General features: G+C 41.4%; 1 protein-coding gene across 1 annotated transcript in view; it reads left to right on the forward strand.

Annotated features, from left to right (window-relative positions):
• The window catches only part of LOC122554032 (stAR-related lipid transfer protein 9-like), a gene marked incomplete at its 3' end in the record, with an annotated part of 253,157 nt that overhangs the window by 13,049 nt on the left and 215,568 nt on the right, over positions 1 to 24,540 (forward strand). Inside the window, exons 2-3 of the mRNA XM_043698518.1 lie at positions 120 to 189; positions 16,504 to 16,620. Coding sequence (XP_043554453.1) covers positions 120 to 189; positions 16,504 to 16,620 — 187 coding nt within the window. The remainder of the gene's footprint in view (positions 1 to 119; positions 190 to 16,503; positions 16,621 to 24,540) is intronic.

Raw genomic sequence — 24,540 nt, forward strand, 5'->3', positions numbered from 1 at the left:
GTCTGACTGAATGTGGAAATGGAATGTTTGCTCTATCTTTCGACATAACAAAAGCAGTTTTGATGCACTAATGCCCACTGTAAAGTATATTTGCTTACATTAGTTCATCTCTCCTCCAGAGAAAATGCAGAAGGATCGAGTATAATTGTGCAAGTGGATGACAAGGTAGCCAGCATCAGAAATATAAAGGTAAGTGGCTCTCTGTATGGACCTGTATCTCCAAGTGGTGACCCATTTAAGACAGGATTGTTTTTCTGAAGGTAGTCAACCTGTGTTGTTATCTCATGCAGAGGGCTGTTGAGGCTGGCTCGTTAAGTAAGTTCAAGGCTGAGATAGAGAGATTTTTAATCACTAAGGGAATCAAAGGTAAGGCAAGAAAGTGGAGTTGAGGATTATCAGATCAGCCATGATGTTGTTGAATGTGGAGCAGAACTGATGGGCTGAATGGCCTGCATCTGCTCCTATGTCTTGTGATTTCATGTTCTTCACCCTCTTATCTATCAAAAATCTAACACAGCCTTGAGTATATTCAATATCCCAGCCTTCACTGGGGTACAGTGAGAGTCATTGTGTATGTGTGTGTGTGTGTCTGTATCCCAGTGAGAGTCTGTGTGCGGGACTGTACCCCAGTCTAACAACCATCAGAGAGAAAAAAGTTTTCCTTATCTCTGTTTTATAAGCGAGATCCCTCCCTCTTAAACCATGTTCTGAGTTTTTAGTTCTTCTACAAGGAAAAATGTCCTCTCCGGATCTGCCCTGTCAAATCTAATCCGGATCTTGTATACTCTAATAGAATTGCCTCTTATTCTTCTGAAATCCAGTGGAAGCAGGCCCTGTTCACCCTTTCTTCCTAAGTTAAACCTTCATCCCAGTTGTGTTTAATCTATCAAACCTTCTGTGTTTGAATTCCCTCATAATAAACATATTTGCATGCACCAGGACACCCAGAACCCCCTCTGTGTCCTAACCTATTTCCAGGTTGACAAACATTCTTGTCTGTAACTTTAAAAAAATGCTTAAGTTTTCTCTAATGGTTTCAAGAAAAAAATGCATTACTACTTAGAAGCTTCATGCATGCAAACAAATATGAAAAAATTGTGTTGCCCTCTTTGTTGTGCTTGCCGTAAATATGTATAGCACAAAAGGAGACCAGTTTTGTTATACACTCCTGGGATGTGGACATCATGGGCCAGACCCAGGATTTACTGGCCACACCTAATTAAGACCAGGAGAAATTGTGGACTGCAAATGCTGGAGATCAGAGTAAAAGTGTGGCGCTGGAAAAGCACAGCTGGTCAGACAGCATCCGAGGAGCAGGAGATTAGACATTTCAAGCATAAGGAATGTTGGAGAGGGCCCAAGGGGGGAGTTGGGAAGATTGCTAGGAATGCGCTAGGTAGATGAAGGTGGGGGGTGTGATGGTGATAGGTCGGAGCGGAGTGTGGAGTGGATAGGTTGGAAGGAAGGATAGGTCGGAGCGGAGTGTGGAGTGGATAGGTTGGAAGGAAGATGGACAGGTAGGACAGTTCAAGGGGATGGTGCTGAGTTGGATGGTTGGATCTGGGTTAAGATGGGGGGGGGGGGGGGGGGGGGAGAGGAAATGAGGAAATGGTGAAATTCTTGGTCCCAAGGTGGAAGATGTTTGTCCTCTAATTGTCAGGTGGCTAGGATTTGGCCTTCCCACTTATCTCTCAGCCTCCTCGGGAACCAACACCCACATTCCTGATGAAGAGCTTATGTTCGAATCGTCGACTCTCCTGCTCTTCGGATGCTGCCTGACTCGTTGTGCTTTTCCAGCACCACACTATTTGACCCCTAATTAAGATTGCTGTGGATCTGGCATCAGATGTAAGTCAGAAGCATGAGGATAGTAGTTTCCCTTCCCGAAACAGTGAGCCAAATGGGTTTTTCCTGACCATTAACAACAGTTTCATCGTCCTTAACAGACTCTTAAATTCAGATTTAAAAAAAATTGAATTCAAATTCCCCCATGTGCCATGGCAGGATTTGAACCTGGGTCCTAGAACATTACCTGGGTTTCTGGAATAATTTCCTTGTGCTTTTACCTCCAGATGTTTAATTTCAAACTAGTTTTGAATTTAGATTTATCAAGATAGTAAACTTTCTTTTGAGCAGTAAATAATTTAGACAGTTTAGGGTGGAATTTGAATTTTCTGTCCTTGAGGATGTCCATTGTTCAAAGCATCTGGATAATTGTTTTCTATGTCTAAATCTGATAGGACTAGCTGTGCTGTTTTCTATCATGAGTATTGTTAGCAGCTGAATGTGATTAGGGTAAACAGGAAACCTGAAACTGTAGGGAAAGAATTCTTGGTTTTAAAAAATGACTTTAACCTATTGAATGCTGAAAGCTCTTGGCTTTAAATTAAGATATTAGGGTGCAATGTGGAGATTAGATTTTATAATTATGTATTATTCATGAAACATATTTGCAGCTCAAATGCTTTACTGAAACACGATTTGCGTCAGAAAATTCCTATGTAGATTAAGTAATCAAGTTTAAAAACAAGGAAACATGATGGTTTTTTTAATGCTAGGAAAACCTTAGGTAACAGGGAAGTGGTGAATGGAATATTAAAAGAAAGGATAAAAATTTTAAATCAGTACCCATTCCCACATTGCAAACTCTGAATTAGATGCAGTGTTCATAGCTTAAGGATTTCTTTGAGAACCTAAACCATGCAAGGTACAGGTACTTTTCTGTTTTGCAACTTAAATTTGTTGAATTTCTTAGGGGCGGCACAGTGACACAGTTAGCACGGCTACCTCACAGTGCCAGGGATCAAGGTTTGACTCCAGCCTTGGGTGACTGTCTGTGTGGAGTTTGCACATTCCCCTTGCATCTGCATGGTTTCTGCTGGTTGCTCTGGTTTCCTTCCACAATCCAAAGCTGTGCAGATTAGGTGGATTGGCCATGATAAATTGTTGTGTGGTGTTTAGGGATGTGCATGCTAGATGGAGTAGCCATGGTAAATGTGGGATTATGGAGATTGGATGGGTCTGGATGAGATGCTCTTTGGAGGGTCAGTGCAGAATCGATCAGTCACTTGGTCTCTATCTTGTCAGTATGGATTGTATGAAAAATAAATTCTCTCATAAAAAGCTCAGGTTTTCTCTCTCAAGTAGGTAGTAGGAATTTCCCAGTTCACCACACCTGCCTTGGCAGAAACTCTTGTAAACGGAGGGATCTTTGGGGTGGGGGCGCGTTGGGATGGGCAAGTGTGGGAACCTGCAGGATAGAGTTGGTCTTTTGCTTCCAGAGATAGTCAAAACATGTGGTGCTGGAAAAGCACAGCTGGTTAGACAGCATGCGAGGAGCAGGAGAGTGACGTTTTGAGCATGGGCTCTTCATCAGGATTCCTGATGAAGAGCTCATGCTTGAAATGTCGACTGTCCTGCTGCTCGGATGCTGCCTGACCAGCTGTGCTTTTGCAGCACCACATTTTTTGACTCTGATCTCCAGTATCTGCAGTCCTCACTTTCTCCTGTTTTCTGAGATAGGGCAGACAAAGCTGCTGGGATTGCTAAGTGCTGCAGTGGCTGTTTAAAAGGTCTGCCTCATTTATTTAGTTATATCTTAGACTTCCTAGCCCTCACCTTTCTCAGCCTGTTAGCACTATGGCTCCTTATAGGACACATCATGATTTCATGCCAATCTACTGACCACTTTTACACATTTTGTGCCTACTTACCCAGTGTCCACGATGGGCAGACCTTAGTAGAGACATTGAATTGAAATAAATGAACGTTCCGAATATCTGTACATTCTTCACTATGTTTTTTAAAAAAACTCCCATTCATGAAAGTTCATTCAAAACACTTTAGTCCCCTCAAGTATTTAATCACTTATAAAATGGGCTTGCATTCATAACTTCACGTGACAAAACGGCTCATTCTTTAATAAACTTGGAATGTCATGGTAAGATAATAGTTTTTGGAAATAGCCAAGTGTTAACACTGAACTAACTATAGCCCTTAAGGTACTGTCAAAAAACCGCAACCATTACATGTTAAAACAAATTTATTTTTAATCTCTCACTGACACAGGCTGTTTTTAATTTTGGCAGCTCAGTGCTTAGCATTGCTGCATCACAGTGCAAGGGACCTAGGTTCAATTCCACCCCTGTCGGTGGACTGATTCTATAAAAGAATTGGGGATTTAAATAACTTATGAGTTTGACAGTTGGACAAAATTTATCTGCTTGTGAAGTATTTATGTCTGTTCTGATAACTTATGAATATGTGAGCAAGGAACAAGACTAGATTACTCAACCCTTTGAGCTTGCTCCAGGTTCAGTAACAGAATCATAGATTTCCTACAGTGTGGAAGCAGGCCATTTGGCCCATTGAATACACGCTGACCCTCCAAAGACCATCCCACCCATATCCCTATCACCCTGCATTTTCCCATGGCTAATCCACCTAGCCTGCATATCCCTGGATGCTATGGGCATGACCAGTCCACCTAATCTGCACATCTTTGGACTGTGGGAGGAAACCTACACAGGCACAAGGAGAATGTGCAAACTCCACACAGTCAGCAGCCAAGGGGTTTATGTGGCACTGTGAGGCAGCAGTGAGTCACCATACCACACCATATCCATAAGATCATGTCTGATCTGATTTTAAACTAAATTCTACATTCCTGCAAACCCTCAATAATATTTCATCCCCGTGTTAATCACGAATCTATCTACCTCTGTCTGAAAAACATTACAAAATTTGTAACTCCCACTTTTGCTACAGTAAAAATGGTGTTGTTTGAATTCAACGCTGAGATCAAATGGCCTTGCTGAGTTTGTGTTTCTCTTGCATTTAAGCCATGCTTCACCCTCTCTCCCTTATTGGCGAAAATGAGATTTACTCGAAATGATCTTGTGGGGCCTGGCTTTTTGGAAGCTGCACGATGTCTTTGACTCTTTTTAAAAAAAAATCTATGCCAAATATTTGCCTTGTCACAGTTTTAAAGTGTCTGCACATAAAGTTTTAGAATATTATTGCATTAGAAGTGTTGAAAGATTAAAACTGTTGTGGAGCAATTCTTTATTTCTTAGTCTATACCTTAAAAATTGAACAAAGGACATTACAGAACTGAAACAGCTTAATTAATGCAATAGGATATTTTTCAGGCTTGATGAAAGTTTGTGGAGTTCCCCAAGATCAGTATTAGGTCCTTAACTTTTCCTGACACACACACGTAAGTGCAGGGGACAATTTCAAAGTTTGTGGATGGTGCTAAACCTAGAATCACTGTAAACTGTGAGGAGGACAGTGTAGAACTTCAGAACAATATGATAAGTTGGTGTAATGGACAGATGAAGATCTATGTGGAGAAGTTCAGGTTATATACTTTGGTAGAAAGAACATGACCAGACTTTATAAAGTATAGGTATTACTTTAAAGCAGGTGCAGGGGTCGAATGACCTGGCTGGATATTTCCATAATCATTAAAAGGGCAAGATATGTGGAGAATGATAATAAATCTACAGTATCGTAAGCTTTATTGATAAGGGCCTAGAGTACAAGAGCAGGGAGATTATCTTGAACTTGTATTTGAAGCTAGTTACACCCCAGCTGGAGTATTGTGTACACTTCTGAGGACCACACTTTAGGGAGGGTGTGAATGCATTGGGGAGAGATTGGGGACCAGGTTACAAGAGTGGTTCCAGGAATGAGAAACTTCAGTTATGAGGAAATATTGGAGAAGTTGGGACTGTTTTCTGTGGAGAGGACAATGTTAAGAGGAGATTTGTTATAAGGTTTCAAAATAATGATGTCCGGACAGAGTGAATAGGGAGAAACTTTAAATGATCAAGAGCGAGAGGGCACAGGTTTAGTGATTTGCAACATAACAACTTTTTCGCCTACCATTCAGAAAAAGACCCATTTGTTCTTATGCATCTTGTTTCTTTAGCTTTTTTTTTAATCTACCTCAATACAATATCTCCAATTCTTTGTATTTTAATTTTGCACATTAATTTCTGAGATGGGACTTTGTTGAAAGCCTTCTGAAAGTCCAAATAAACTACATAGAATCATAAATTCCCTACAGCGCAGAAAGAGGCCATTTGGCCCCAATCTGTACCGACTCTCTGAAGACTATCCCACCCAGACCCATCCTCCCTAATTAATAGAATCCGTAGAATCCCCACAGTTTGGAAACACGCCTTTCAGCTGAATACGTCCACAGCAACCCTCTGAAGAGTATCCCACCGAGACCTGTTCCTGTAACCCTGCATTTCCCATGGTTCACTTACATATCCCTGAACATTATGGATAATTTAGCACGGCCAATCCACCTAACCTTTACATCTTTAAACTGTGGGAGGAAACTGGAGCATGAGGCGGAAACCCACACAGACACTGTGAGAACGTGCAAACTCCTCACATGCAGTTGCCGGAGGGTCCCTGGCACTGTGAGGCAGCAGTGCTAACTACCAAGCTGCCATGCTCCCCATAGCCACTGGCTCCCATAATCCATTGACTCCCTGATCATCTCTACTAGTTACATCCTCAAAAAACTACAGTAGATTTCCCTTTTACAAATCCATGCTGACTTTGTCTGATTTTACCACTGTTTTCCAAGTGTTCTGCTATAAAATCCTTGATAATGGATTCCACCAACTTCCCATCGTAATATAACTAACTTGTAATTCCCTGATTTCTCTCCACCTCCCTTTTTAAAACGTGCATTTACATTAGCTACCTCCAGTTTGTAGGAACTGTTCCAGGATCAAGCAAATCTCGGAAAATGACCTTCAATGCGTGCACTGTTTCTAGGGCTACTTCCTTAATTACTTTGGAATATCGATTATCAAAGTTTGTGGGAATTTATCAGCCTTCAATCTCACCAATTTCTCCCAACATCATTTTTCAACTAGTACATAATTACTTTAATTCCTCCCCCTCTTTAAACCCTATCAGTTCTGGTGTTATTTGTGTCCTGTTTTGTGAAGACAGAAACAAAGTATGAATTTAGTTAGTCAACCATTCCTTCTTTCCCCATTATAAATTCTTCCATTTCTGAATGTAATTTTCACCAATCATTTCCCTTTACATGCCTACAGAACTTGTATAGTCAGTTCTTAAGTTCTCCAGAACCTATCCTCAGATCTATTGTTTTTCTTCTTGCCAACTTAAATGCCTGCAATACTATCTCTAACTTCACTGTTAAGCCATTGTTTGGCTACTGTTCTCTTTACTCTTGCACCAGACAGGAATAAACAATTTTTGTGGTTCACTTATTCATTCTTTGAATGTTTGTCATTGCCTATCCACTATCATTGTTTTCAGTAACATTCCCAATCTATCACAGCCAACCCATGCCCCATATCATCTTAGTTTCCATTATTAAGATGCTGGACTTTTCTTGTGCCTTTGCAAACTGTGTGTCTCGCTGTATTGTAAAGAATGCTGCATGTTGATCTTAGTAATCTCATACCCTACAGAACAGTTGCCACCTTCTAGATAGCATTGGCAATTGTATGTTGGGGGATGTAAAATTCCTCAATCGATCCAAGTGACTGACCATGCTAAACTAAATGTAGACATACAAGTCCAGCTACTGAATAGCATTAATTAATCAATTATTTTGATTAAGTATGGAATTATGGCATGATTGAAGGAACACAAAAGGTCACAGTCATTGTTATACATCATGAAAACAGACCCTTCGGTCCAACCAGTCCATGCCGAACATAATCCCAAACTAAACTACCACCTGCCTGCTAACTGATGCTTGGCTGACTTTGTTGTTGTAAACTGATAGTATAGTCATAGAATCATTCAAGGATATTTAATTTAGAGTCAAAGAGATTGACAGCACCATTGTGTGCACACCGGTCAACAATAACCAACTTACTCATCTATTCCCATTTCCAGTTCTTGGCCCATAGCCTTGTATGTTTTGGTACCATAAGTGCACATGTATATACTACTTACATGTTATGAGGGTTTCTGCCTTTACCACCCTGACATTTGGTGAGTTTCAGATTCCCACCGACCCCTTTAGGTGAGAATTGTTTTCCCTTATTTCCTCTAAGCCTTCTGTCTTCCCCTTACCTTAAATTTATGCCTGTTGGTCAGTGATTTGTCTGTCACAGGGAAAAGTTTCTTTCTGTTTAGTTTGTCCATGCTCCTAATAATTTTATACATCTCAATCATGTCCCCCCTCCTCAATCTCCTCTGCTCTAAGGTAAACAATTCCATTTTGTCCAGTCTCTCTCTTTCTAACTGAAATGCTTCAGCCCAGACAAGATCCTGGTTAATCTCCTCTGCACCCTCTCCAATGCTATCAAGTCCCTCCTAAAACGTGGGTTCCAAATCTGCACACAATACTGTAGCTGTGGCCTCATCAACACTTTAGCATAACTTTCCTGCTTTTAAACTCTATGCTATCCTCCAGTCACATGGCAGCAAAATCGATTTCAACAGTTTCTTCATTTCCCCTCCTTCCACCTCATCCCAGATCCAGCCCTCCAACTCGGGTCCTCCCACTTGAACTGTCCTACCTGTCCATCTTCCTTCCCACCCCACCCCACCCTTTTTATCTCTCTGTTCCCCCTCCATATTCCTGATGAAGGGCTTATGCCCAAATGTCAATTCTCTTGCTTCTTGGATGCTGCCTGACCTGCTGTGCTTTTCCAGCGCCACACTTCTCGACTTGAAATTCTATGCCTTGACTAATAAAGGCAGTATCTCACATGCCTTCTTAACCACTTAAGAGATTAATGAACATGCACACCAAGATCTCTGTGATCCTCTGTGCTTGCCAGAGTGTTCCTGTTCAACATGTGTTCCATTTCCTTGTTTGTCCTGCCCAAGTGCATCACCTTGCATTTATAGAGGAACCTCGATTATCTGAATATCAATTATCCAAATATCGGATTATCTGAAGGAAATCTCGAGGTCCCGATAAAAACATTACATCAAAGATGTGTTTCCAACACTGATTGTGTCTTTTGTTTACAGTGATTAAACAGGAGCCGTCTCCAAATGATTTCCTGCCCTCTCTCTCTCCTCACACTTTCCCTGGAGTTCTACACAGGGGTGTACCCTAAACCTCCCTTCCCCAGATAATCTCTCTAACATTGCCTTGTACAGGACAAAGGTAGAACCTGTCAAAAAGTTGCAGTAAGAGTGTGTGAGAAAGTGTGTGTGAGTGAGTGTGTGAGACAGACTGTGCGTTTGCTGTTCAGAGACTCACTCCCCCAAAAGGCGGCGGCAGCAGCAGCAGTCTTGTTGGTGTCTAGTCTGGCTGCGCCAGAGAGGGGTCGGGCAGCGTTAGATGGAATTGGATTGGGGGTGGTGATGGACAGGGTGGGGGGTGTGCACGCTGTGTGCTGCTGCCTCGTAACCTCAACAGGGAGCAGACTGAAACTCCGAGCCCCAGAGGAAAGGCATTTAATCGGTTAACCGAATAATCGATTATCCGAATGAAATAGTGCCCGCCCACCTCGTTCGGATAATAGAGGTTCCTCCATATCCAGATTGAATTCCATCTGACCAGCCTATCCATTATCCTCCTGTAATCTAAGGCTGTCCTCCTCACTATTTACTATCCAACCAATTTTATTTGAAATTGATATTTTTTAATTATAGAATTCTGAGTGTGGAAACAGGCACCTTGGCCCAACATTTTCACACCGATCCTCCAAAGAGTAACCCATCCAGACCCATTCACCTACATTTAACCATTGACTAATGCTCCTATCCTCCACATCCAAGAACACTATGGGCAATTTAGCACACCCAATTCACTCAACCTGCATATCTTTGGATTGTGGGAGGAAACCCACGCAGACACAGGGAAAATGTGCAAACTCTGCACAGACAGTTGCCCGAGGCTGGAATTGAATCTAGTCCCTGGCGCTGTGAAGCAGCAGTCCTAACTACTGAGCCACCATTACGCAAATGGCTTAAATGCTGTACTTTACTCCAGAATTGATATTTAATCCCTGCCAAGGTGATCTCTATTTGAATTAAATTAATACACCTATTGTCAGCATAAGATATACAAGACGTTTTAAAGCTGGATTAGAGTAGGTGATGCTGATTGGACTTTGTACTAATGAGCTGGGTTCTTGGTAATTGTGCAGTCTAATGGTAAGCGGTCTGAGTTCATTGTGGTTCATTGTGACATGATCTGAAGATTGCTGGTTTGAGTCTTGTTTCTTACTTTCCCTCTCCTAACCATTCCCTTGCCTTCTGTTACCCTTAACAGATTTTGCATGGAAATGATTACTTTACAAACATGGGTAATTTACTGTTAGTCATTAGTAGATGAAAAAAGCACCATGGGTGATTTGGTGATGGGAAGAAAAAATATTCAGTTGTTAGAGCGGTTCTGCATACTTTTAAGAAAAGAAGAAAAAGACCTGGCTTCTTCAGGGCTCTTGTGGTGCAGTGGCAGTGTCAGTGTCGTAGCTTCATAGTAATAGAAGCAGGAGTAGGTCATTTAGCCGGTTGAGCCTGCTCTGCCATTCATTAAGATCATGGCTGATCTATCCATCGTCTCAGCTCCTCCTACCTGCATTATCCCCATCACCGTTAATTCCCCTCCTGTGCAAAAACCCATCCAACTATCTCTTGAATATACTGTTTATTTGTGCAGAGAATTCCATAGATCACTACTCTCTAGGAAAAGTAGTTGCGCCTCATTTTTGCCCGAAAGCTACTCCCTCTAATCTTGAGGCTATGTTCCCTAGTCCTGGGTCTCGCCCATCAGCGGAAACAACTTGCCTGCCTTTATCTTTTCTATCCCTTGCATAATTTTATATCTCTATAAAATCCCCTTTCATTCTTCTAAATTCTAGCGAGTACAGTCCCAGGCAGCTCAACTTCTCCTCATAGGGTAACCCTTCATCTCCGGAACCAACTTGGTGAACACACTGTGCACGGTCTCCAAAGCCAGTATATACTTCCTCAAGTAAGGAGACCAGAACTGCGCATAATACTGCAGGTGTGGCCTCACCAACACCTTGTACAATTGTAGCAGAACCTCCCTGTTCTTAAATTTAATCCCTCTAGCAATGAAAGCCAATATTCCATTTGCTTTCCTAATTATCTGTTGTATCTGTAATAAACTTTTAGAGATTCATGTGCGAGCAGTCCTAAGTCTCTCTGCACAACATCTGGCATGTTGCAATCTTCCACCATTTAAATAATACTGACCTACTATTTTTACTTCAAAATTGGATAACCTCACATTTACCAACATTGTACTTCATCTACCAGACCCTTGCTAACTCACTTAACCTATCTAAAGCTCTCTGCAGACCCTCTACATCCTTTGCACAGTTTGCCTTTCCACTCAGTTTAGTGTCGTCAATAAACTTGGATATATTACACTTGGTCTTCGCTTTCACATCATTTATATGTATCATGAATAGTTGTGGGCCCTGTGGCACCGCACTCACCACTGATTTCTGACCAGAGAAGTGCCCATTTATCCCATCTCTTGGCTTTCTACCAGTCCTCTATCCATCCCCATGCATTCTTATCTTCTGGATGAGTCTTTTATGCAGCACCTTATCAAACGCCTTCTGGAAATCCAAGTATACAACATCCACCTGTTTCCCACCATCCACCATGCTTGTCACATCCTCCACTCCAGTAAGTTTGTCAAACACAACCTAACTTTCCTTTCTTGAATTGATACTGCGCCTGCCTGATGGAACCCCCTTCATCCAGATGTTTCACTATTTTCGTTAATGATAGCCTCCAGCATTTTCCCTGACCGCAGATGTTAAGCTAACTGGCCCATAGTTACCTGCCTTTTGCCTACACCCGTTTTTTAACAGCGGCGTCTTCCAGTCCACCAGGACCTGCCCGGAGTCCAATGAAGTTTGACTTGTGCCATTTTGATCAGCACCCTGGGATGCATTCCATCAGAACGACGGAACTTATATACCTTTTGACCCTCGAGTTTGCTCAACACTACCCCTTTCGTGATAACAACTGAATTGAGGTTCTCACCTCCAATCTTTTCTTAACCTCATTCTTTGGCATGTTAAACACGTCTTCCTCTGTGAAGGCAGACACAAAATAGTTATTTTAGGCCTCAGCTATTTCAGCATTACCCAATGTTAATTTCCCTTTCTCATCCTGCAAGCGGCCTATGTCTGCAGCATCTGGACCCGGGAGGCCTGGGTTGAAGTCCCACCTGGTCCAGGGGTGTGAGATAACGCCTCTGCAACGGTTGATTTAGACAATAAGAGAAAGCACCTGGGTCTTGTCACTCTTATGGCACAGTGGTAGTGCCATAAGGGGAGGCAATCACCGAGTGGTATTATCGCTGGACTGTTAATGCAAAGGCCCAAATAATGTTCTAGGAAATCGGGTTCGAATCCCGCCATGGCCGATGGTGGAATTTGAATTCAATAATAAAAGAAAATTTGGAATTCAAGAGTCTAATGATGACCATGAATCCATTGTCAATTGTTGTTGTAAAACCCCATCTGGTTCACTCATGCCCTTTTAGGGAAGGAAACTGTCATCCTTACCTGGTCTGGACTACATGTGACTCCAGACCCGCATGAAATGTGGTTGACTCTCAACTGGCCTCTGGGCAATTAGGGATAGGCAATAAATGCTGGTTTAGCCAGCGATGCCCTCATCCTGTCAATGAATAAAAAGTTTCCCTGTCCCTGGGTCTGAAAGTCCCGGGTTCAAATTCCAGCTGCATCCTGTCTATGAACAGGTTGATTTTAAAAAAAAAACTTTGGTTTTAGTGACTTTGGTATTTTGTTTTAATTGGTAGCATTTTTAAAAAATAAGCTGGGCTTTTAGGGGCTGTGGTGCAAAATCCCCACCCCTCTCTTCTATCCCTCACATACTCCTTCCTATTTTTCTTGTTTTTTGTCTTTTACATCCCCTGATGAGAAATGTTTGTAATAATTTGTTAATTGTATGTTTTTATTTAACCATGGTGTTAGTTTTTTAAATAAAGAGCTGTGTTCTTCCCCAGCGTGGCATTTGGATTGGGTAAGTGCCAGAAGGGAAAAATAGAAATTGGTGTTTGTTCTAAAGTCATAATTTACAATCAGACTGTTGTAAATATCTGCAAATCTTTTGTTGCCTAATTGAACATGTGAATATCAATCTGTTAAAGTGTTGTAACCTGATCAGGCCAATAACTTACAGCTTAAACCATTTCACACACGAGTATGAACTGATCCTTGCTCAATATTCCATAGTGCTTCAATCTCTCATTAATCTTTTGTGTTCTAAACTGCTACTGCATGCATAGCAATCCACTTGCTGCTTGTGATAGATTTAGTGCACCAATCCTGTACAAATATAACCTATTCCATGCTCCAAAGCTAATTGGGAATAGCAATGTATGATTTTCAGTGTATCCTCTAAATTGTTATTGCACACTGACTGGTAAATTGCGATTGAGGAGAGTTTGGGTCAAAGGTGAGCTTCAATGTTGGGTTGCATTTTCAGTACCATGTATGAAATGCTATGTTCCTTATTGGCATTGTGATAGAGCGGAATTTATTTTAGAGAGAGCTTGTGTGAAAACAGGTGTTTCAGGATTGCATATAATTTGGGATTGTTTTCACTGAAAAAAGCTTGCTCATGTGTTTCGTCTATGAAGTGACCTGCTACATTTTAAAATACCTATGTAAACACTAGTGATCGTGTCCCACGCCTAATTAACCAAAAACAAAAGTTGTCTGTGTCGCTCAATTTGCTGTTACATGATGCTAATTGACAAATGTTTACATGGCTTCTTGAGCTTGACAGGAGTCACCAGTGATTCATTTTGGCTTGTACATTGGAGTCTCGCATGGAGATCATTACAACCAAAGCACTAGTTCTGTGTTGCTAATATTAGATTAGATTAGATTACTTACAGTGTGGAAACAGGCCCTTCGGCCCAACAAGTCCACACCGACCCGCCGAAGCGCACCCACCCAGACCCATTCCCCTACATTTACCCCTGCACCTAACACTACAGGCAATTTAGCGTGGCCAATTCACCTAACCTGCACATTTTTGGAGTGTGGGAGGAAACCGGAGCACCCGGAGGAAACCCACGCAGACACGGGGAGAATGTGCAAACTCCACACAGTCGGTCGCCTGAGGCGGGAATTGAACCCGGGTCTCTGGCGCTGTGAGGCAGCAGTGCTAACCACTGTGCCACCGTGTTTCAACTCGAAACAATGTTGTCACTCGAAGTGACAGAAATTCAAAATCAATTCACAGTCGGTCGCCTGAGGCGGGAATTGAACCCGGGTCTCTGGCGCTGTGAGGCAGCAGTGCTAACCACTGTGCCACCGTGCCGCCCACCAAGTGTTTCAACTCGAAACAATATTGTCACTCGAAGTGACAGAAATTCAAAATCAATTGTACGAAACGTATTTCTTTCCATACCTACTTGAATTATTTTTGACGTGTCCCTGGGCTAGTTGGGAGCTGGTAGCTGTTTCTGACATTTGTTCCTCACCTCTAACCATATGTCCAGTGGCCAAGAACAAACAACCTGAGATAACTGAATTGATAACGACACCCTAAGTATCCTTCCTGATGAAGGGCTTTTGCCCGAAATGTCAATTTTCCTGCTTGTTGAATGCTGCCTGACCTGCTGTGCTTTTCCAGCATCACTCCAATCTTGACTCTAGTCTCTGGCATCTGCAGTACCCGTTTCTGCCTACTGACACCCTAAATGTCCACTATCTTGTCTTAGCATTCCTATGATGTTGCTATCCTGATATTTGTTGGAGCTTTTTTGGAGTGGAGCTCCACAAGTATCAAGTTCATTGATGGCAGTTTGAATATTGGTTTAATTGTCACGTAGAGTCATAGAGATGTACAGCATGGAAACATTCTGCTTTTCTACCACTTCCTCTGGCAGCTCATTCCATACATGCACCAGCTTTTGAAAAAGTTGACCCTTAGGTCCCTTTTAAATCTTTCCCCTAAATCTTTCCCCTAAATCTATGCCCTCTAGTTCTGAACTCGCCCAACCCAGGGAAAAGACCATGTCTGCTTATGCTATCCATGCCTGTCATGATTTTATAAACCTCCTGTAAGGTCATCCCTTAGCCTCTGACATTCTAGGGAAAACAGCCCCAGCCTATTCAGCCCCTCCCGATAGCTCAAATCCTCTAACTCTGGCAACATCCTTGTAAATCTTTTCTGAACCCTTTCAACTTTGACAACATCTTTCCTATAGGAGAGATGTATGACTCTATGATAACCATAACTTTCGACAAGGTCCATTATGGTAGGATCATCCAGAAGTTCAGATGCATGAGATTCACGGTGCCTTGGCCACGTGGATTCAGAATTGGCTTGCTCATAGAAGATAGAGGGTTGTGGTGAAAGGGTGTTTTTCCAGGCTGGAGGTCTGTGACGAGGCGTGGTCCTCAGGGATCTGTACTATGACATCTGCTGTTTGTGATATATGACTTAAATGACTTGAATTAAAATATATATGGGGGGGAAGACTTAGTAAGTTTACAGATGATACAAAGATAGGTGGAGTTGTGGATAGTGTAAATTGCTGTCGAAGGATACAGCAGGATATCGATCAGTTGCAGATTTGGGCGGCAGAATGACAGATGCAGTTGAATCCAGGTAAATGTGAGGTGCTGCACTTCGGGAGATCAAATGTTAAGGAAAAGTATACATTTAATGGCAGGGCCCTGAACAGCATTGATTTACAGAAGGATCTTGCAGTTCAAGTCCATAGCTTCCTGAAAGTGGTCACACAAGTAGATAGGGTTATAAAGAAGGCATATGGGGTGCTTGCCTTTATTGGTCAGGGAACTGAGTACACAATTCAGAATGTCATGTTGCACCTTTATAAGCTTTGGTTAGGCCACAGATCGAGTATTACGTTCAATTCTGGTTGTCACGTTACAGGAAGGATGTGGAGGGTTTGGAGACGGTGCAGAAGAGGTTTACTTGGATTAGAGGATATAAGCTGTAAGGAGTGACTAGAAAAACTCAGGTTGGTTTTGCTGGAGTGATGGATGCTGAGGGGATACTTAACAGAAGTCTATAAAATTATGAAATGGATAGATAGGGTTGATGATCAGAATCTTTTTCGCAGTTGAAATGTCTAATACGAGGAGGCATGCATTTACGGTCAGGGGAGAAGTTCAAAGGAGGTGTGAGGGGTAAGGTTTGTTATATTGAGAATAGTAGGAGTCGGGACCACGCTGCCAGGGGTGGTGGTGGAGGCAGATACGTTTGGCATTTAAGGCACTTTTAGGTATGCAAGGAATGGAGGGATATGTACCAATGGCAGGCAGAATGGATTAGTTTAATTTGGTGTCATGTTCGGCTCAACATCATGGGCTGAAGGGTTCATTCCTATGCTGTACCGTTCTATGTTCTCTAATGGATAATATCACCAGTATAATTGGCCAAATCCCTCAAAAGACAAATCCATAGAATTTAAATTGCACATTTAGAAGATGGGGAATCGTGTTTACATTTGCCCATGTTTTCTGAATCCCATTCTAGCTGGATTCCCGACTTGATAGCCCTGGGAATGCAAGGGAGCGGAAGATCGAGTTCACCTTTGATTACTGTTACTGGTCGGTAGATCCTGACTCTGCAAACTTTGCACCTCAGGAACTGGTAAGCATTGAGCAATATTATCAGATTCCTGTTTATGCATTGCAGCATTTTTTTTCAAGCATATACTTACTATTGTCATCCATTGTTTTAAGATTGCCATTGTGTTTGGCTAATTGACTGTTGGAAACATGGCCACTAAGCATAGCTGTCGGATTTAACATTTCTTTGATTAATAGTGCTCTCGCACTAATATATTGCACTCATCTATTGAGATTCACATCTGCTAATATAGAAGCATGTTGTATAAATTCAGTGTCTGATCTACTATACTATAGAAGATATAGAGCAACTCAATGCTATATAATGAAATCTTTTGAATGACCAATCTGTTTAAAATTCAGATGCGGGAGCTCTACCAATGAAGCCAAGCTGATATGCAAGTGTAATGCATTGTATTCCCATTTGAATTATCCACTCTATCTTATAAATGTATCTGAAAGAGTTTTTTTTTGAGACATTTATCAATATGTCTAAAAGGACAGTAAAGCAAACATGTTTTGAACTCAATATATTTTGTAGCTTTTTTGCACTTTATGGTGGCTCATTGTTATCTGTTTATTTTTGAAATGCAATGTTGATCATGTTATGTGCTATTTGGCATGTAAAACGGAGTTTCAACTCGCTGAGAATCTCTTCCATGTTGGCACTGCGGATCAGTTTCACTCCTGTTAATTGCTGTTGTGTGCGCGTGCGTCAGTGTTGTATGTACATGTAATAGCCTGTCTTGATTCAGGGTTGAAATCCAATCCACTTGTAGGGAAGGCAGAACAGATTACAATATCAACCATGAGCAAAGCTGTTGGCCACCTGAGCCCAGGTATTAAATTCTTGTCTCAGCAGGAAATATATTGCTCCTGTAAATGAGGTTTTGAATTTTCATTTGCAATTTTTTTCTTCTTCATTGATGTATTTGACACATTACTGTATGAGATGGGGTAAAGGAGGTCACTCATTATATTTTGTTGTACAAAAAGATTTTGTTGTTGTTTGGAGGAAGATTAATTTACTTTAAGTGTGTAGAAGGTTGTGCTTGGCAATAGATGTTTCACCTCCAGGTAGCGAGCTATGTTAAACAACAGGAAATGCAGGGTAAATCAGGAGAAACTGTTTTGACTGACAGGAGGATTGCTAACCAAACAGTTTTACTTTAAGGTACTTAACAAACAGGAAACAGTTTGAATTATGATTAATTGGAATGTCTTCCTTCAGACTGATCCTAACTTACACGAGGGGATTGGCTTAAAACAGGAAAAGGAAAAAGATTTTCAGGACTTTGGAAAAGAGTGAGAGCTGGGGTCCACTTGAGTTGCCGTTTGCAAGAGTGAGCAAGGGCGTGGCAGGCTGAATGGCCACTTTTCATATTGTACACTACTGTAATTCTGCAAATAAAAACAGGTCTATGTCTGTTTATCACTCAATTAAACATTAGTGAGATAATAAAATTGACATCTTTGCTTATACTGAAAAGCAATTTACAAAACTCAGGCCTGTTCCATATTTCAGTTCCAATTTATGCCAATCCCACCGCAGAACTTAGTTCCTTAATATCAAGGGACATCCTCATTCTTAGAGAAAGCAGTACTAAAAATCTTGGAAATAGAAGTATAAACCTTCACACAAGGTAAAGCTGTAGGTTATTTCTGTCGGAGTTCCTCAGCGTAGTGTGTACTAAGTCCAAACATCTTCAGCTGCTTCATGAATGACATAATCTCCATCAGAAGGCCAGGAGCGGGAAGTTTGCTGATGATCGTACAATGTTCGGCACCATGAGTGATTCCTCAGATACTGAAGCAGTCCATATTCAAATACAGCAATGCCTGGGCAATTTCTAGGCTTGGGCTGACATTTACACCACACAAATGCCAGGCAATGACCATCTCCAATAAGGGACTATCTAGCCACCTTCCCTTGACATTCAGTAGTGCTACTATCACTGAATTCCCCCCTAACCATTGACCAAAAACTCAACTGGACTTGCCCATAAACACAGTGGCTTTAGGAATACTGTGGCGAGTAACTCATTTCCTGACTCCTCAAAGTCTGACCACCATCTACAAAGCACAAGTCAGGAGTGCGATGGAATACTGTGCACTTGCCTGGATGGGTGCAGCTCCAACAACAAGCAAGAAGCTTGACCCCACCCTGGACAAAGTAGCCCACTTAATTGGCATCACAACCACAAACATCCAATCCCCCTCCACCGATGCTAAGTAGCAGCAATGTAAACTTACCTAGAAGATGTACTGCTAACGATCTTTATATAACATCTTCCAAATCCACGATCATCTAGAAAGACAGCAGATACATGGAACGTCACCATGGAATGGCATGTTCGCCTCCAAGCCACTCACCATCCTGATTTGGAAATATGTCACGTTTCCTTCAATGGTGCTGGGTCAAAATTCTGGAATTTCCAACAGCATTGTGGGTCTGCCTGCAGCACATTGGATTGCAGGAGTTCAAGAAGGCTGTTGGCCATCATCTTCTCAAGGACAACTCAGGACAGGCTCTAAATGCTGGTTACTGTCAGCCAACAGTACATGAGAGAATTTTTAAAAAATTGCTGGGCTTAAATCTGAATTTTTTTTAATGAAAAAGGAAAGTTTACACAACATTTTCATGGAGAAGTCAAAAACAAAATCAGCATGACCTGTAAGTGTAAATAGTTAGAAGCTATCAACTCATCTTCAATACATTCTTCCTCAATATGTGCACTTTCTACTCTGGGGACATAAATTGTCTGTATTAACAAGCTCCTGTCCAATGTTTCAATATATAATCTCAGCAAAACAAAAGACAAATGTTCTCGTCAATTAAGACATTATTGAGATAATGTCGGCTTAAAACGTTGATGGTTACATGGATACACTGAATGTCGAATTTCCTGAGTACATTTCCAGCTGCAGACTGTATGTTGCTGCTCACTCATGTTTCACTTCTACCTAAAATCAGACAGTTTTAAACAAACAAGATTGGCATCCTCTAAATACTGCTAGATTTATCAATAATTTTGCCTGCTACTTAGAATCTTTGGCAGTCTCTTGTAGAGTTAATCTTTTCACCCATATTTCTTCATCTGGGATGAGAGAGCTGTGGAAAAAAATAAATTAATTGTGTTCAGAGTTGGTGCCAGCGTATAATTTTATAGAAATGTGAAAAATTATGAAGGAAATAGATGAGAGAGAGAGAGAAGCAGAGTCTTTTTTCCCACTAGAAAATGAAACTAGAACTAGGGGCCATAGCCTCAAAACTAGAGGGAGCAGATTTAGAAATGAGTTGAGGAGGAACCTCTTTACCCCAAGTGTTGAGATTCTGTGGAATTCCTTGTCCAGTGAAGCAAGGATAGATAGATTTTTGAAGAGTAAAATAATTCAGGTTTATGGTGAGTAGGTTGGCAAGTGGAGCTGAGTCCACAAAAAGATCAGCCATGATCTTATTGACTGGTGGAGCAGGCTCGATAGGTTAGATGGCCTATTCCTGCTCCTACTTCTTATGTTCTTATGCTAAGCCAGCAATGCCATGCTCATTGTCTGGATTACTGTATTATACCCAAAAACGTCTGTCTGATGAACTGACCACTGGGACACAACCTCCTGGATTCCATACCTTTCAAGAAGTGGGCAACATAGTGGCTCAGTGGTTCGCACTGCTGCCTCACAGTGCCAGGGACCTGGGTTCGGTTCCAACTTCGGGCGACTGTGTGCGGAATTTGCACCTTCTCTCCATGTCTGTGTGGCTTTCCTCTGGGTGCTCCAGTTTCCTCCCGCAGTCAAAAGGTGTGCAGGTCCGGTGAATTGGCCGTGCTAAATTGTCCATAGTGTTCAGGGATGTGTAGGGTAGGTACTTCAGGGGTAAATATAGGAAAATGGGTCTGGGTGAGTTACTCTTTGGAGGGCTGGTGTGGACTTGTTGGGCTGAAGGGCCTGTTTCCACACTAGGGATTCTATATTTTGTATTCTGAAACCTGCCCATGAGATATGTATGTGCATTAAAACTGATGACTAAAGGCACTTACTGAAGGTTGTGACCTCTGGAAGCTGACTGCTGGCATGAGCACTGGACAAGGTGAGCAGAAATGAAAAGCTCTGCTAACTGAGAGGAGAGCCCAGGGAAAACGAAGACCATCTATTCATTCACCTTCTTGATCTGTTGTTTTCCTTTGCAGCAGAGACTATCCTGCCAGAGTGGGACTCCTGACCACACCAGGGGATGTTTTACTACTGTTGATCACTGATGCAAACTGAGAGTGATGCCAATAATGTTGCAATGGATTAAGTGTCTTACATGTGTGGAAATATGAGCACTATTGTATGATGAGCATGTAACATATCTTTATGTATTGTCTCATACGTTCATAAATTATGTTCTTACAAGAGTACAAACATGATTTATGTATTCTTTTACAGGAGGTATTGTGTAATAATAATAATGTATTAAGCTTCCTGTGGTCTGCTGCACAGGCATTTCATGCCTGAACTTGTTGGCTGTTATCATATGCCATTTGTGAGGCATGTTCAAAACCCTTGGAGGTCCACAGCAGATTAATGACATTAACTCCTTTGAATGATAGAAATAAAGAATGGCTCGGACTTGATCAAGTTGAATATCTGATGTTTCAAGTGTCGAGCATTTGATGCAGAAAAACATGCTAAGGTTTTAAGGAAAATATGTATATTTCAGTTGTAGGACTGACAGGGTAATAATGAGAATCTTGTTCTTCTCATAGAAATCCAAAGGTTTCTTTGTTTGTAATTTTGAGTGCGTCATAAATGGATTAACAAAGAGAATAAATATGACAAGGCGGTTTGACCCACCAGGTACATTTATTTTGAAACAAAAGAGGGTGAAGGGCTCCTTTACATGTGATCTTAATCTTTCTACTTCAGTCAATTTGAAACCTGAGCCTGGGCACAATCAATGTAATGATATACCATTCCCTTGGAAATGGGAGACAAAATGTGAAGGTTTTTAGCAAAAACAGTAGTTTTCCATAGAATGGTTTGGAAATTGCAATGCCCAAAACCTTTGCCAGATTGAAACAAGTTAGTCTTCAAATCATTTCATGTTGATGTTTACCCTTCTCTGAAGCAGGGATGCTCGTCCCATATTAGCATTGCCTCTATCTCAGTGGTTGAAAAGTAGAAATAAACCGTTCTACAGTGAAGACATGGCAACTTCTTGGATCACTAATTCCACAACTTCCCAACTTCTGAAAGCTGTGGTAGTTTATTTAGTTCATTTAATCTTGTCTCTATTTTTCTGTACTCTGTGCTATATCTTCCTAATTTTAAATACCTCTTCCGTGACCCTGCAATCCCATCTTTCCAAAGCAAATTGCCTTGAGGGTCCTTTTCTTCATATTTCCTCTTAACAGGCATGTTCTCATGCAACAAGAACGGAAGTTGCTGGAGAAACTCAGCAAAACTGCCTGCATCTGGGAAAGAGAAAACAGAATTAATGTTTTAAGTCCAGTGACCCTACCGAGTATCTCCAGTTTGTTTTAGTTTCAGATTTCTAACATCTGCAGTGTTTTGTTTTGGTTTATGGTTCTAGTGCATCCTCTATAAGCCTTCGCTAATGAAGAATACAGAACTGCATAAGGTTTCCAGTCCTGACCTTGTTGCAGTTTGATGTAGAGTGACCGATGCATCTCAGCTATCATGTTCCATTCTTCAACCTAAAATTCAGAAAAAAACTCTTCTCAGAGTCTAATTTGCTTGACAAGCTGCTTTTCACATCTCATGTACTTGATATCTTCATTCCCTCTTTGCTTGCACATCACTTAACATTGACACGTTTCAACTATAATTGCACATTCAGCCAATTGAAGAAAGGTTTCCATTACTCATTTTACTTATCAATCCAGTTATTTGAATTGTCAGTTTAGTTATGTGACCAATATATTGGACAACAGTGTGATCCAGACATCGTTACTCTCCCACAACTGTCCCTCACCCCACACCACATTGCACTGGAGTAGTTCAAGAAGATAGCTCACCACAGCTTCTCAATTGAGGATGAGCAATTAATGTAGGCCTTGCCAGTGATGCCCATACCTATGAACAAATCAGAAAGCATCATTCATATAACTAAGAAATGACTTATTTTGGTGTGTCTTTGCACCAGGGAGTGTTGAGATAAGACTTTTTTTGCATGACAACCATACAAAGGCCACAGTAAGCTAATGCGACTCTAGTACAACAAATGTAGTTTTAAGGCAAACTTTAAGGAACATTTCATACTGAAATTGTAACCTTATGAGCTTCCAGCATTATTTGAATTGCTGTATTTAAAACAAAATTATAAAGCATCAGAGCCAAACTCAAAATTTCAAGTAAAAGTCAGCATTTAGCCACTAATTATGCTGTGTGGATAATTCACGCTGATATTGCTCTTACTGCTGAGGAGTGTTGCATTATCTAGCACTGTGTTTTGGATGATAAGTTTAATTGATGCCCCTTTGGCTCACTTGTGAGCAGTATTCCCTCTAATTTTTCTTTGCAGCTGCATGACTCTCTGAGATACATGTGTGCAGTGACCTTCTGGAATCAGTGATGCCAATTGACATGCACAGAACTTTGAAGTGGCTGTCACACACTGCTTAGAGGGAACAGGGTTTGTGAGTACAGAAGAACCCATGGCATTAATTAAAGAAGAGTAGGAAAGCTCTCCCAGTGCCTTGACAATGTTTATCCTTGCTTCAACATTATCTGGTTGTGGCATGGTGCCTACTTCCTGACATTATACTGCAACTAAAACTGAGAGTGTGAAATGTCTTGAGATTCTGATTGTGCAATATAAATGAAAAAAATCCTTATTTTCAAGGTACAAATTTAAAATTGAATTTGTTTTCCTTAACATAATTTTGAAATATATTAAGAATATTTTTGTCAAGCAAGTAAATTCATTTGTTTTTTCATTATCTTTATTGACAGCTGCTAAATGCAAGTCATCTAGTACTTGACCATTTTCACATTTCAGTTTTGACAATGTGGGTGCGAGTAGGGCATGACAGAAATCCCTATTGCATCGAACTTGGAATTTGACCAGTTTCCAACAGAGTATCAGGACAGTGAATGGGAGCAGGGGCCCAAACATTGGCATTCTAGGCATTCGGGTCAGTTTTAGAAATTTAGCTCTGGATTTAAGCAAGGAGCTGACTATAAACCAGGAAGCTTTCCTGCACTTCCTGCTCTGTGCGAAATCCATACAGTTGGTACGAGTCAAATTAGACAGGAACTGGGGAATGTAGATTGGAAGCGGTTATTGAGGGCAAATCTATATCTGGCATGTGGGAGACTTTTAAAGACCAGTTGATTAAAGTGCAAGACATACATGTCCCTGCAAAACTGAAGGATAGGAATGGCAAGATTCAAGAACCATGGATGACAAAGAAAATTGTAAGCTTAGTAGAAAGGAAAAAGAAAGCAGATGATAGGTCTAGGCAGCTACAAACTGACGAAGCCCTTGAGGAGAATAGAGAAATTAGGGAGGAACGTAAACATGGAATTAAGAATTTGTGTTGCAGACGTTTCGTCCCCTGTCTAGGTGACATCCTCAGCGCTCCTGTGAAGCGCTTCTGTGATCTTTCCTCCGGCATTTGAAGTGGTTTGAATCTGCCACTTCCGGTTGTCAGTTCCAGCTGTCCGTTGCAGTGGTCGGTATATTGGGTCCAGGTTGATGTGCTTATTGATTGAATCTGTGGATGAGTACCAAGCCTCGAGGAATTCCTTGGCTGTTCCCTGTTTGGCTTGTCCTATAATAGTAGTGTTGTCCCAAGCGACCACTAGGACTCATAACAGCGCACAAACCAACAGCCACTCTCCGACAACAACTCACCAGAACGAAGGACCCAATACCCAACATGAGCAAAACTAATGTAGTGTACAAAATCCCATGCAAGGACTGCACAAAACACTA

This window comes from Chiloscyllium plagiosum, chromosome 10 (genome assembly GCF_004010195.1).
Source record: "Chiloscyllium plagiosum isolate BGI_BamShark_2017 chromosome 10, ASM401019v2, whole genome shotgun sequence".
NCBI classification, from domain to species: Eukaryota; Metazoa; Chordata; class Chondrichthyes; order Orectolobiformes; family Hemiscylliidae; genus Chiloscyllium; species Chiloscyllium plagiosum.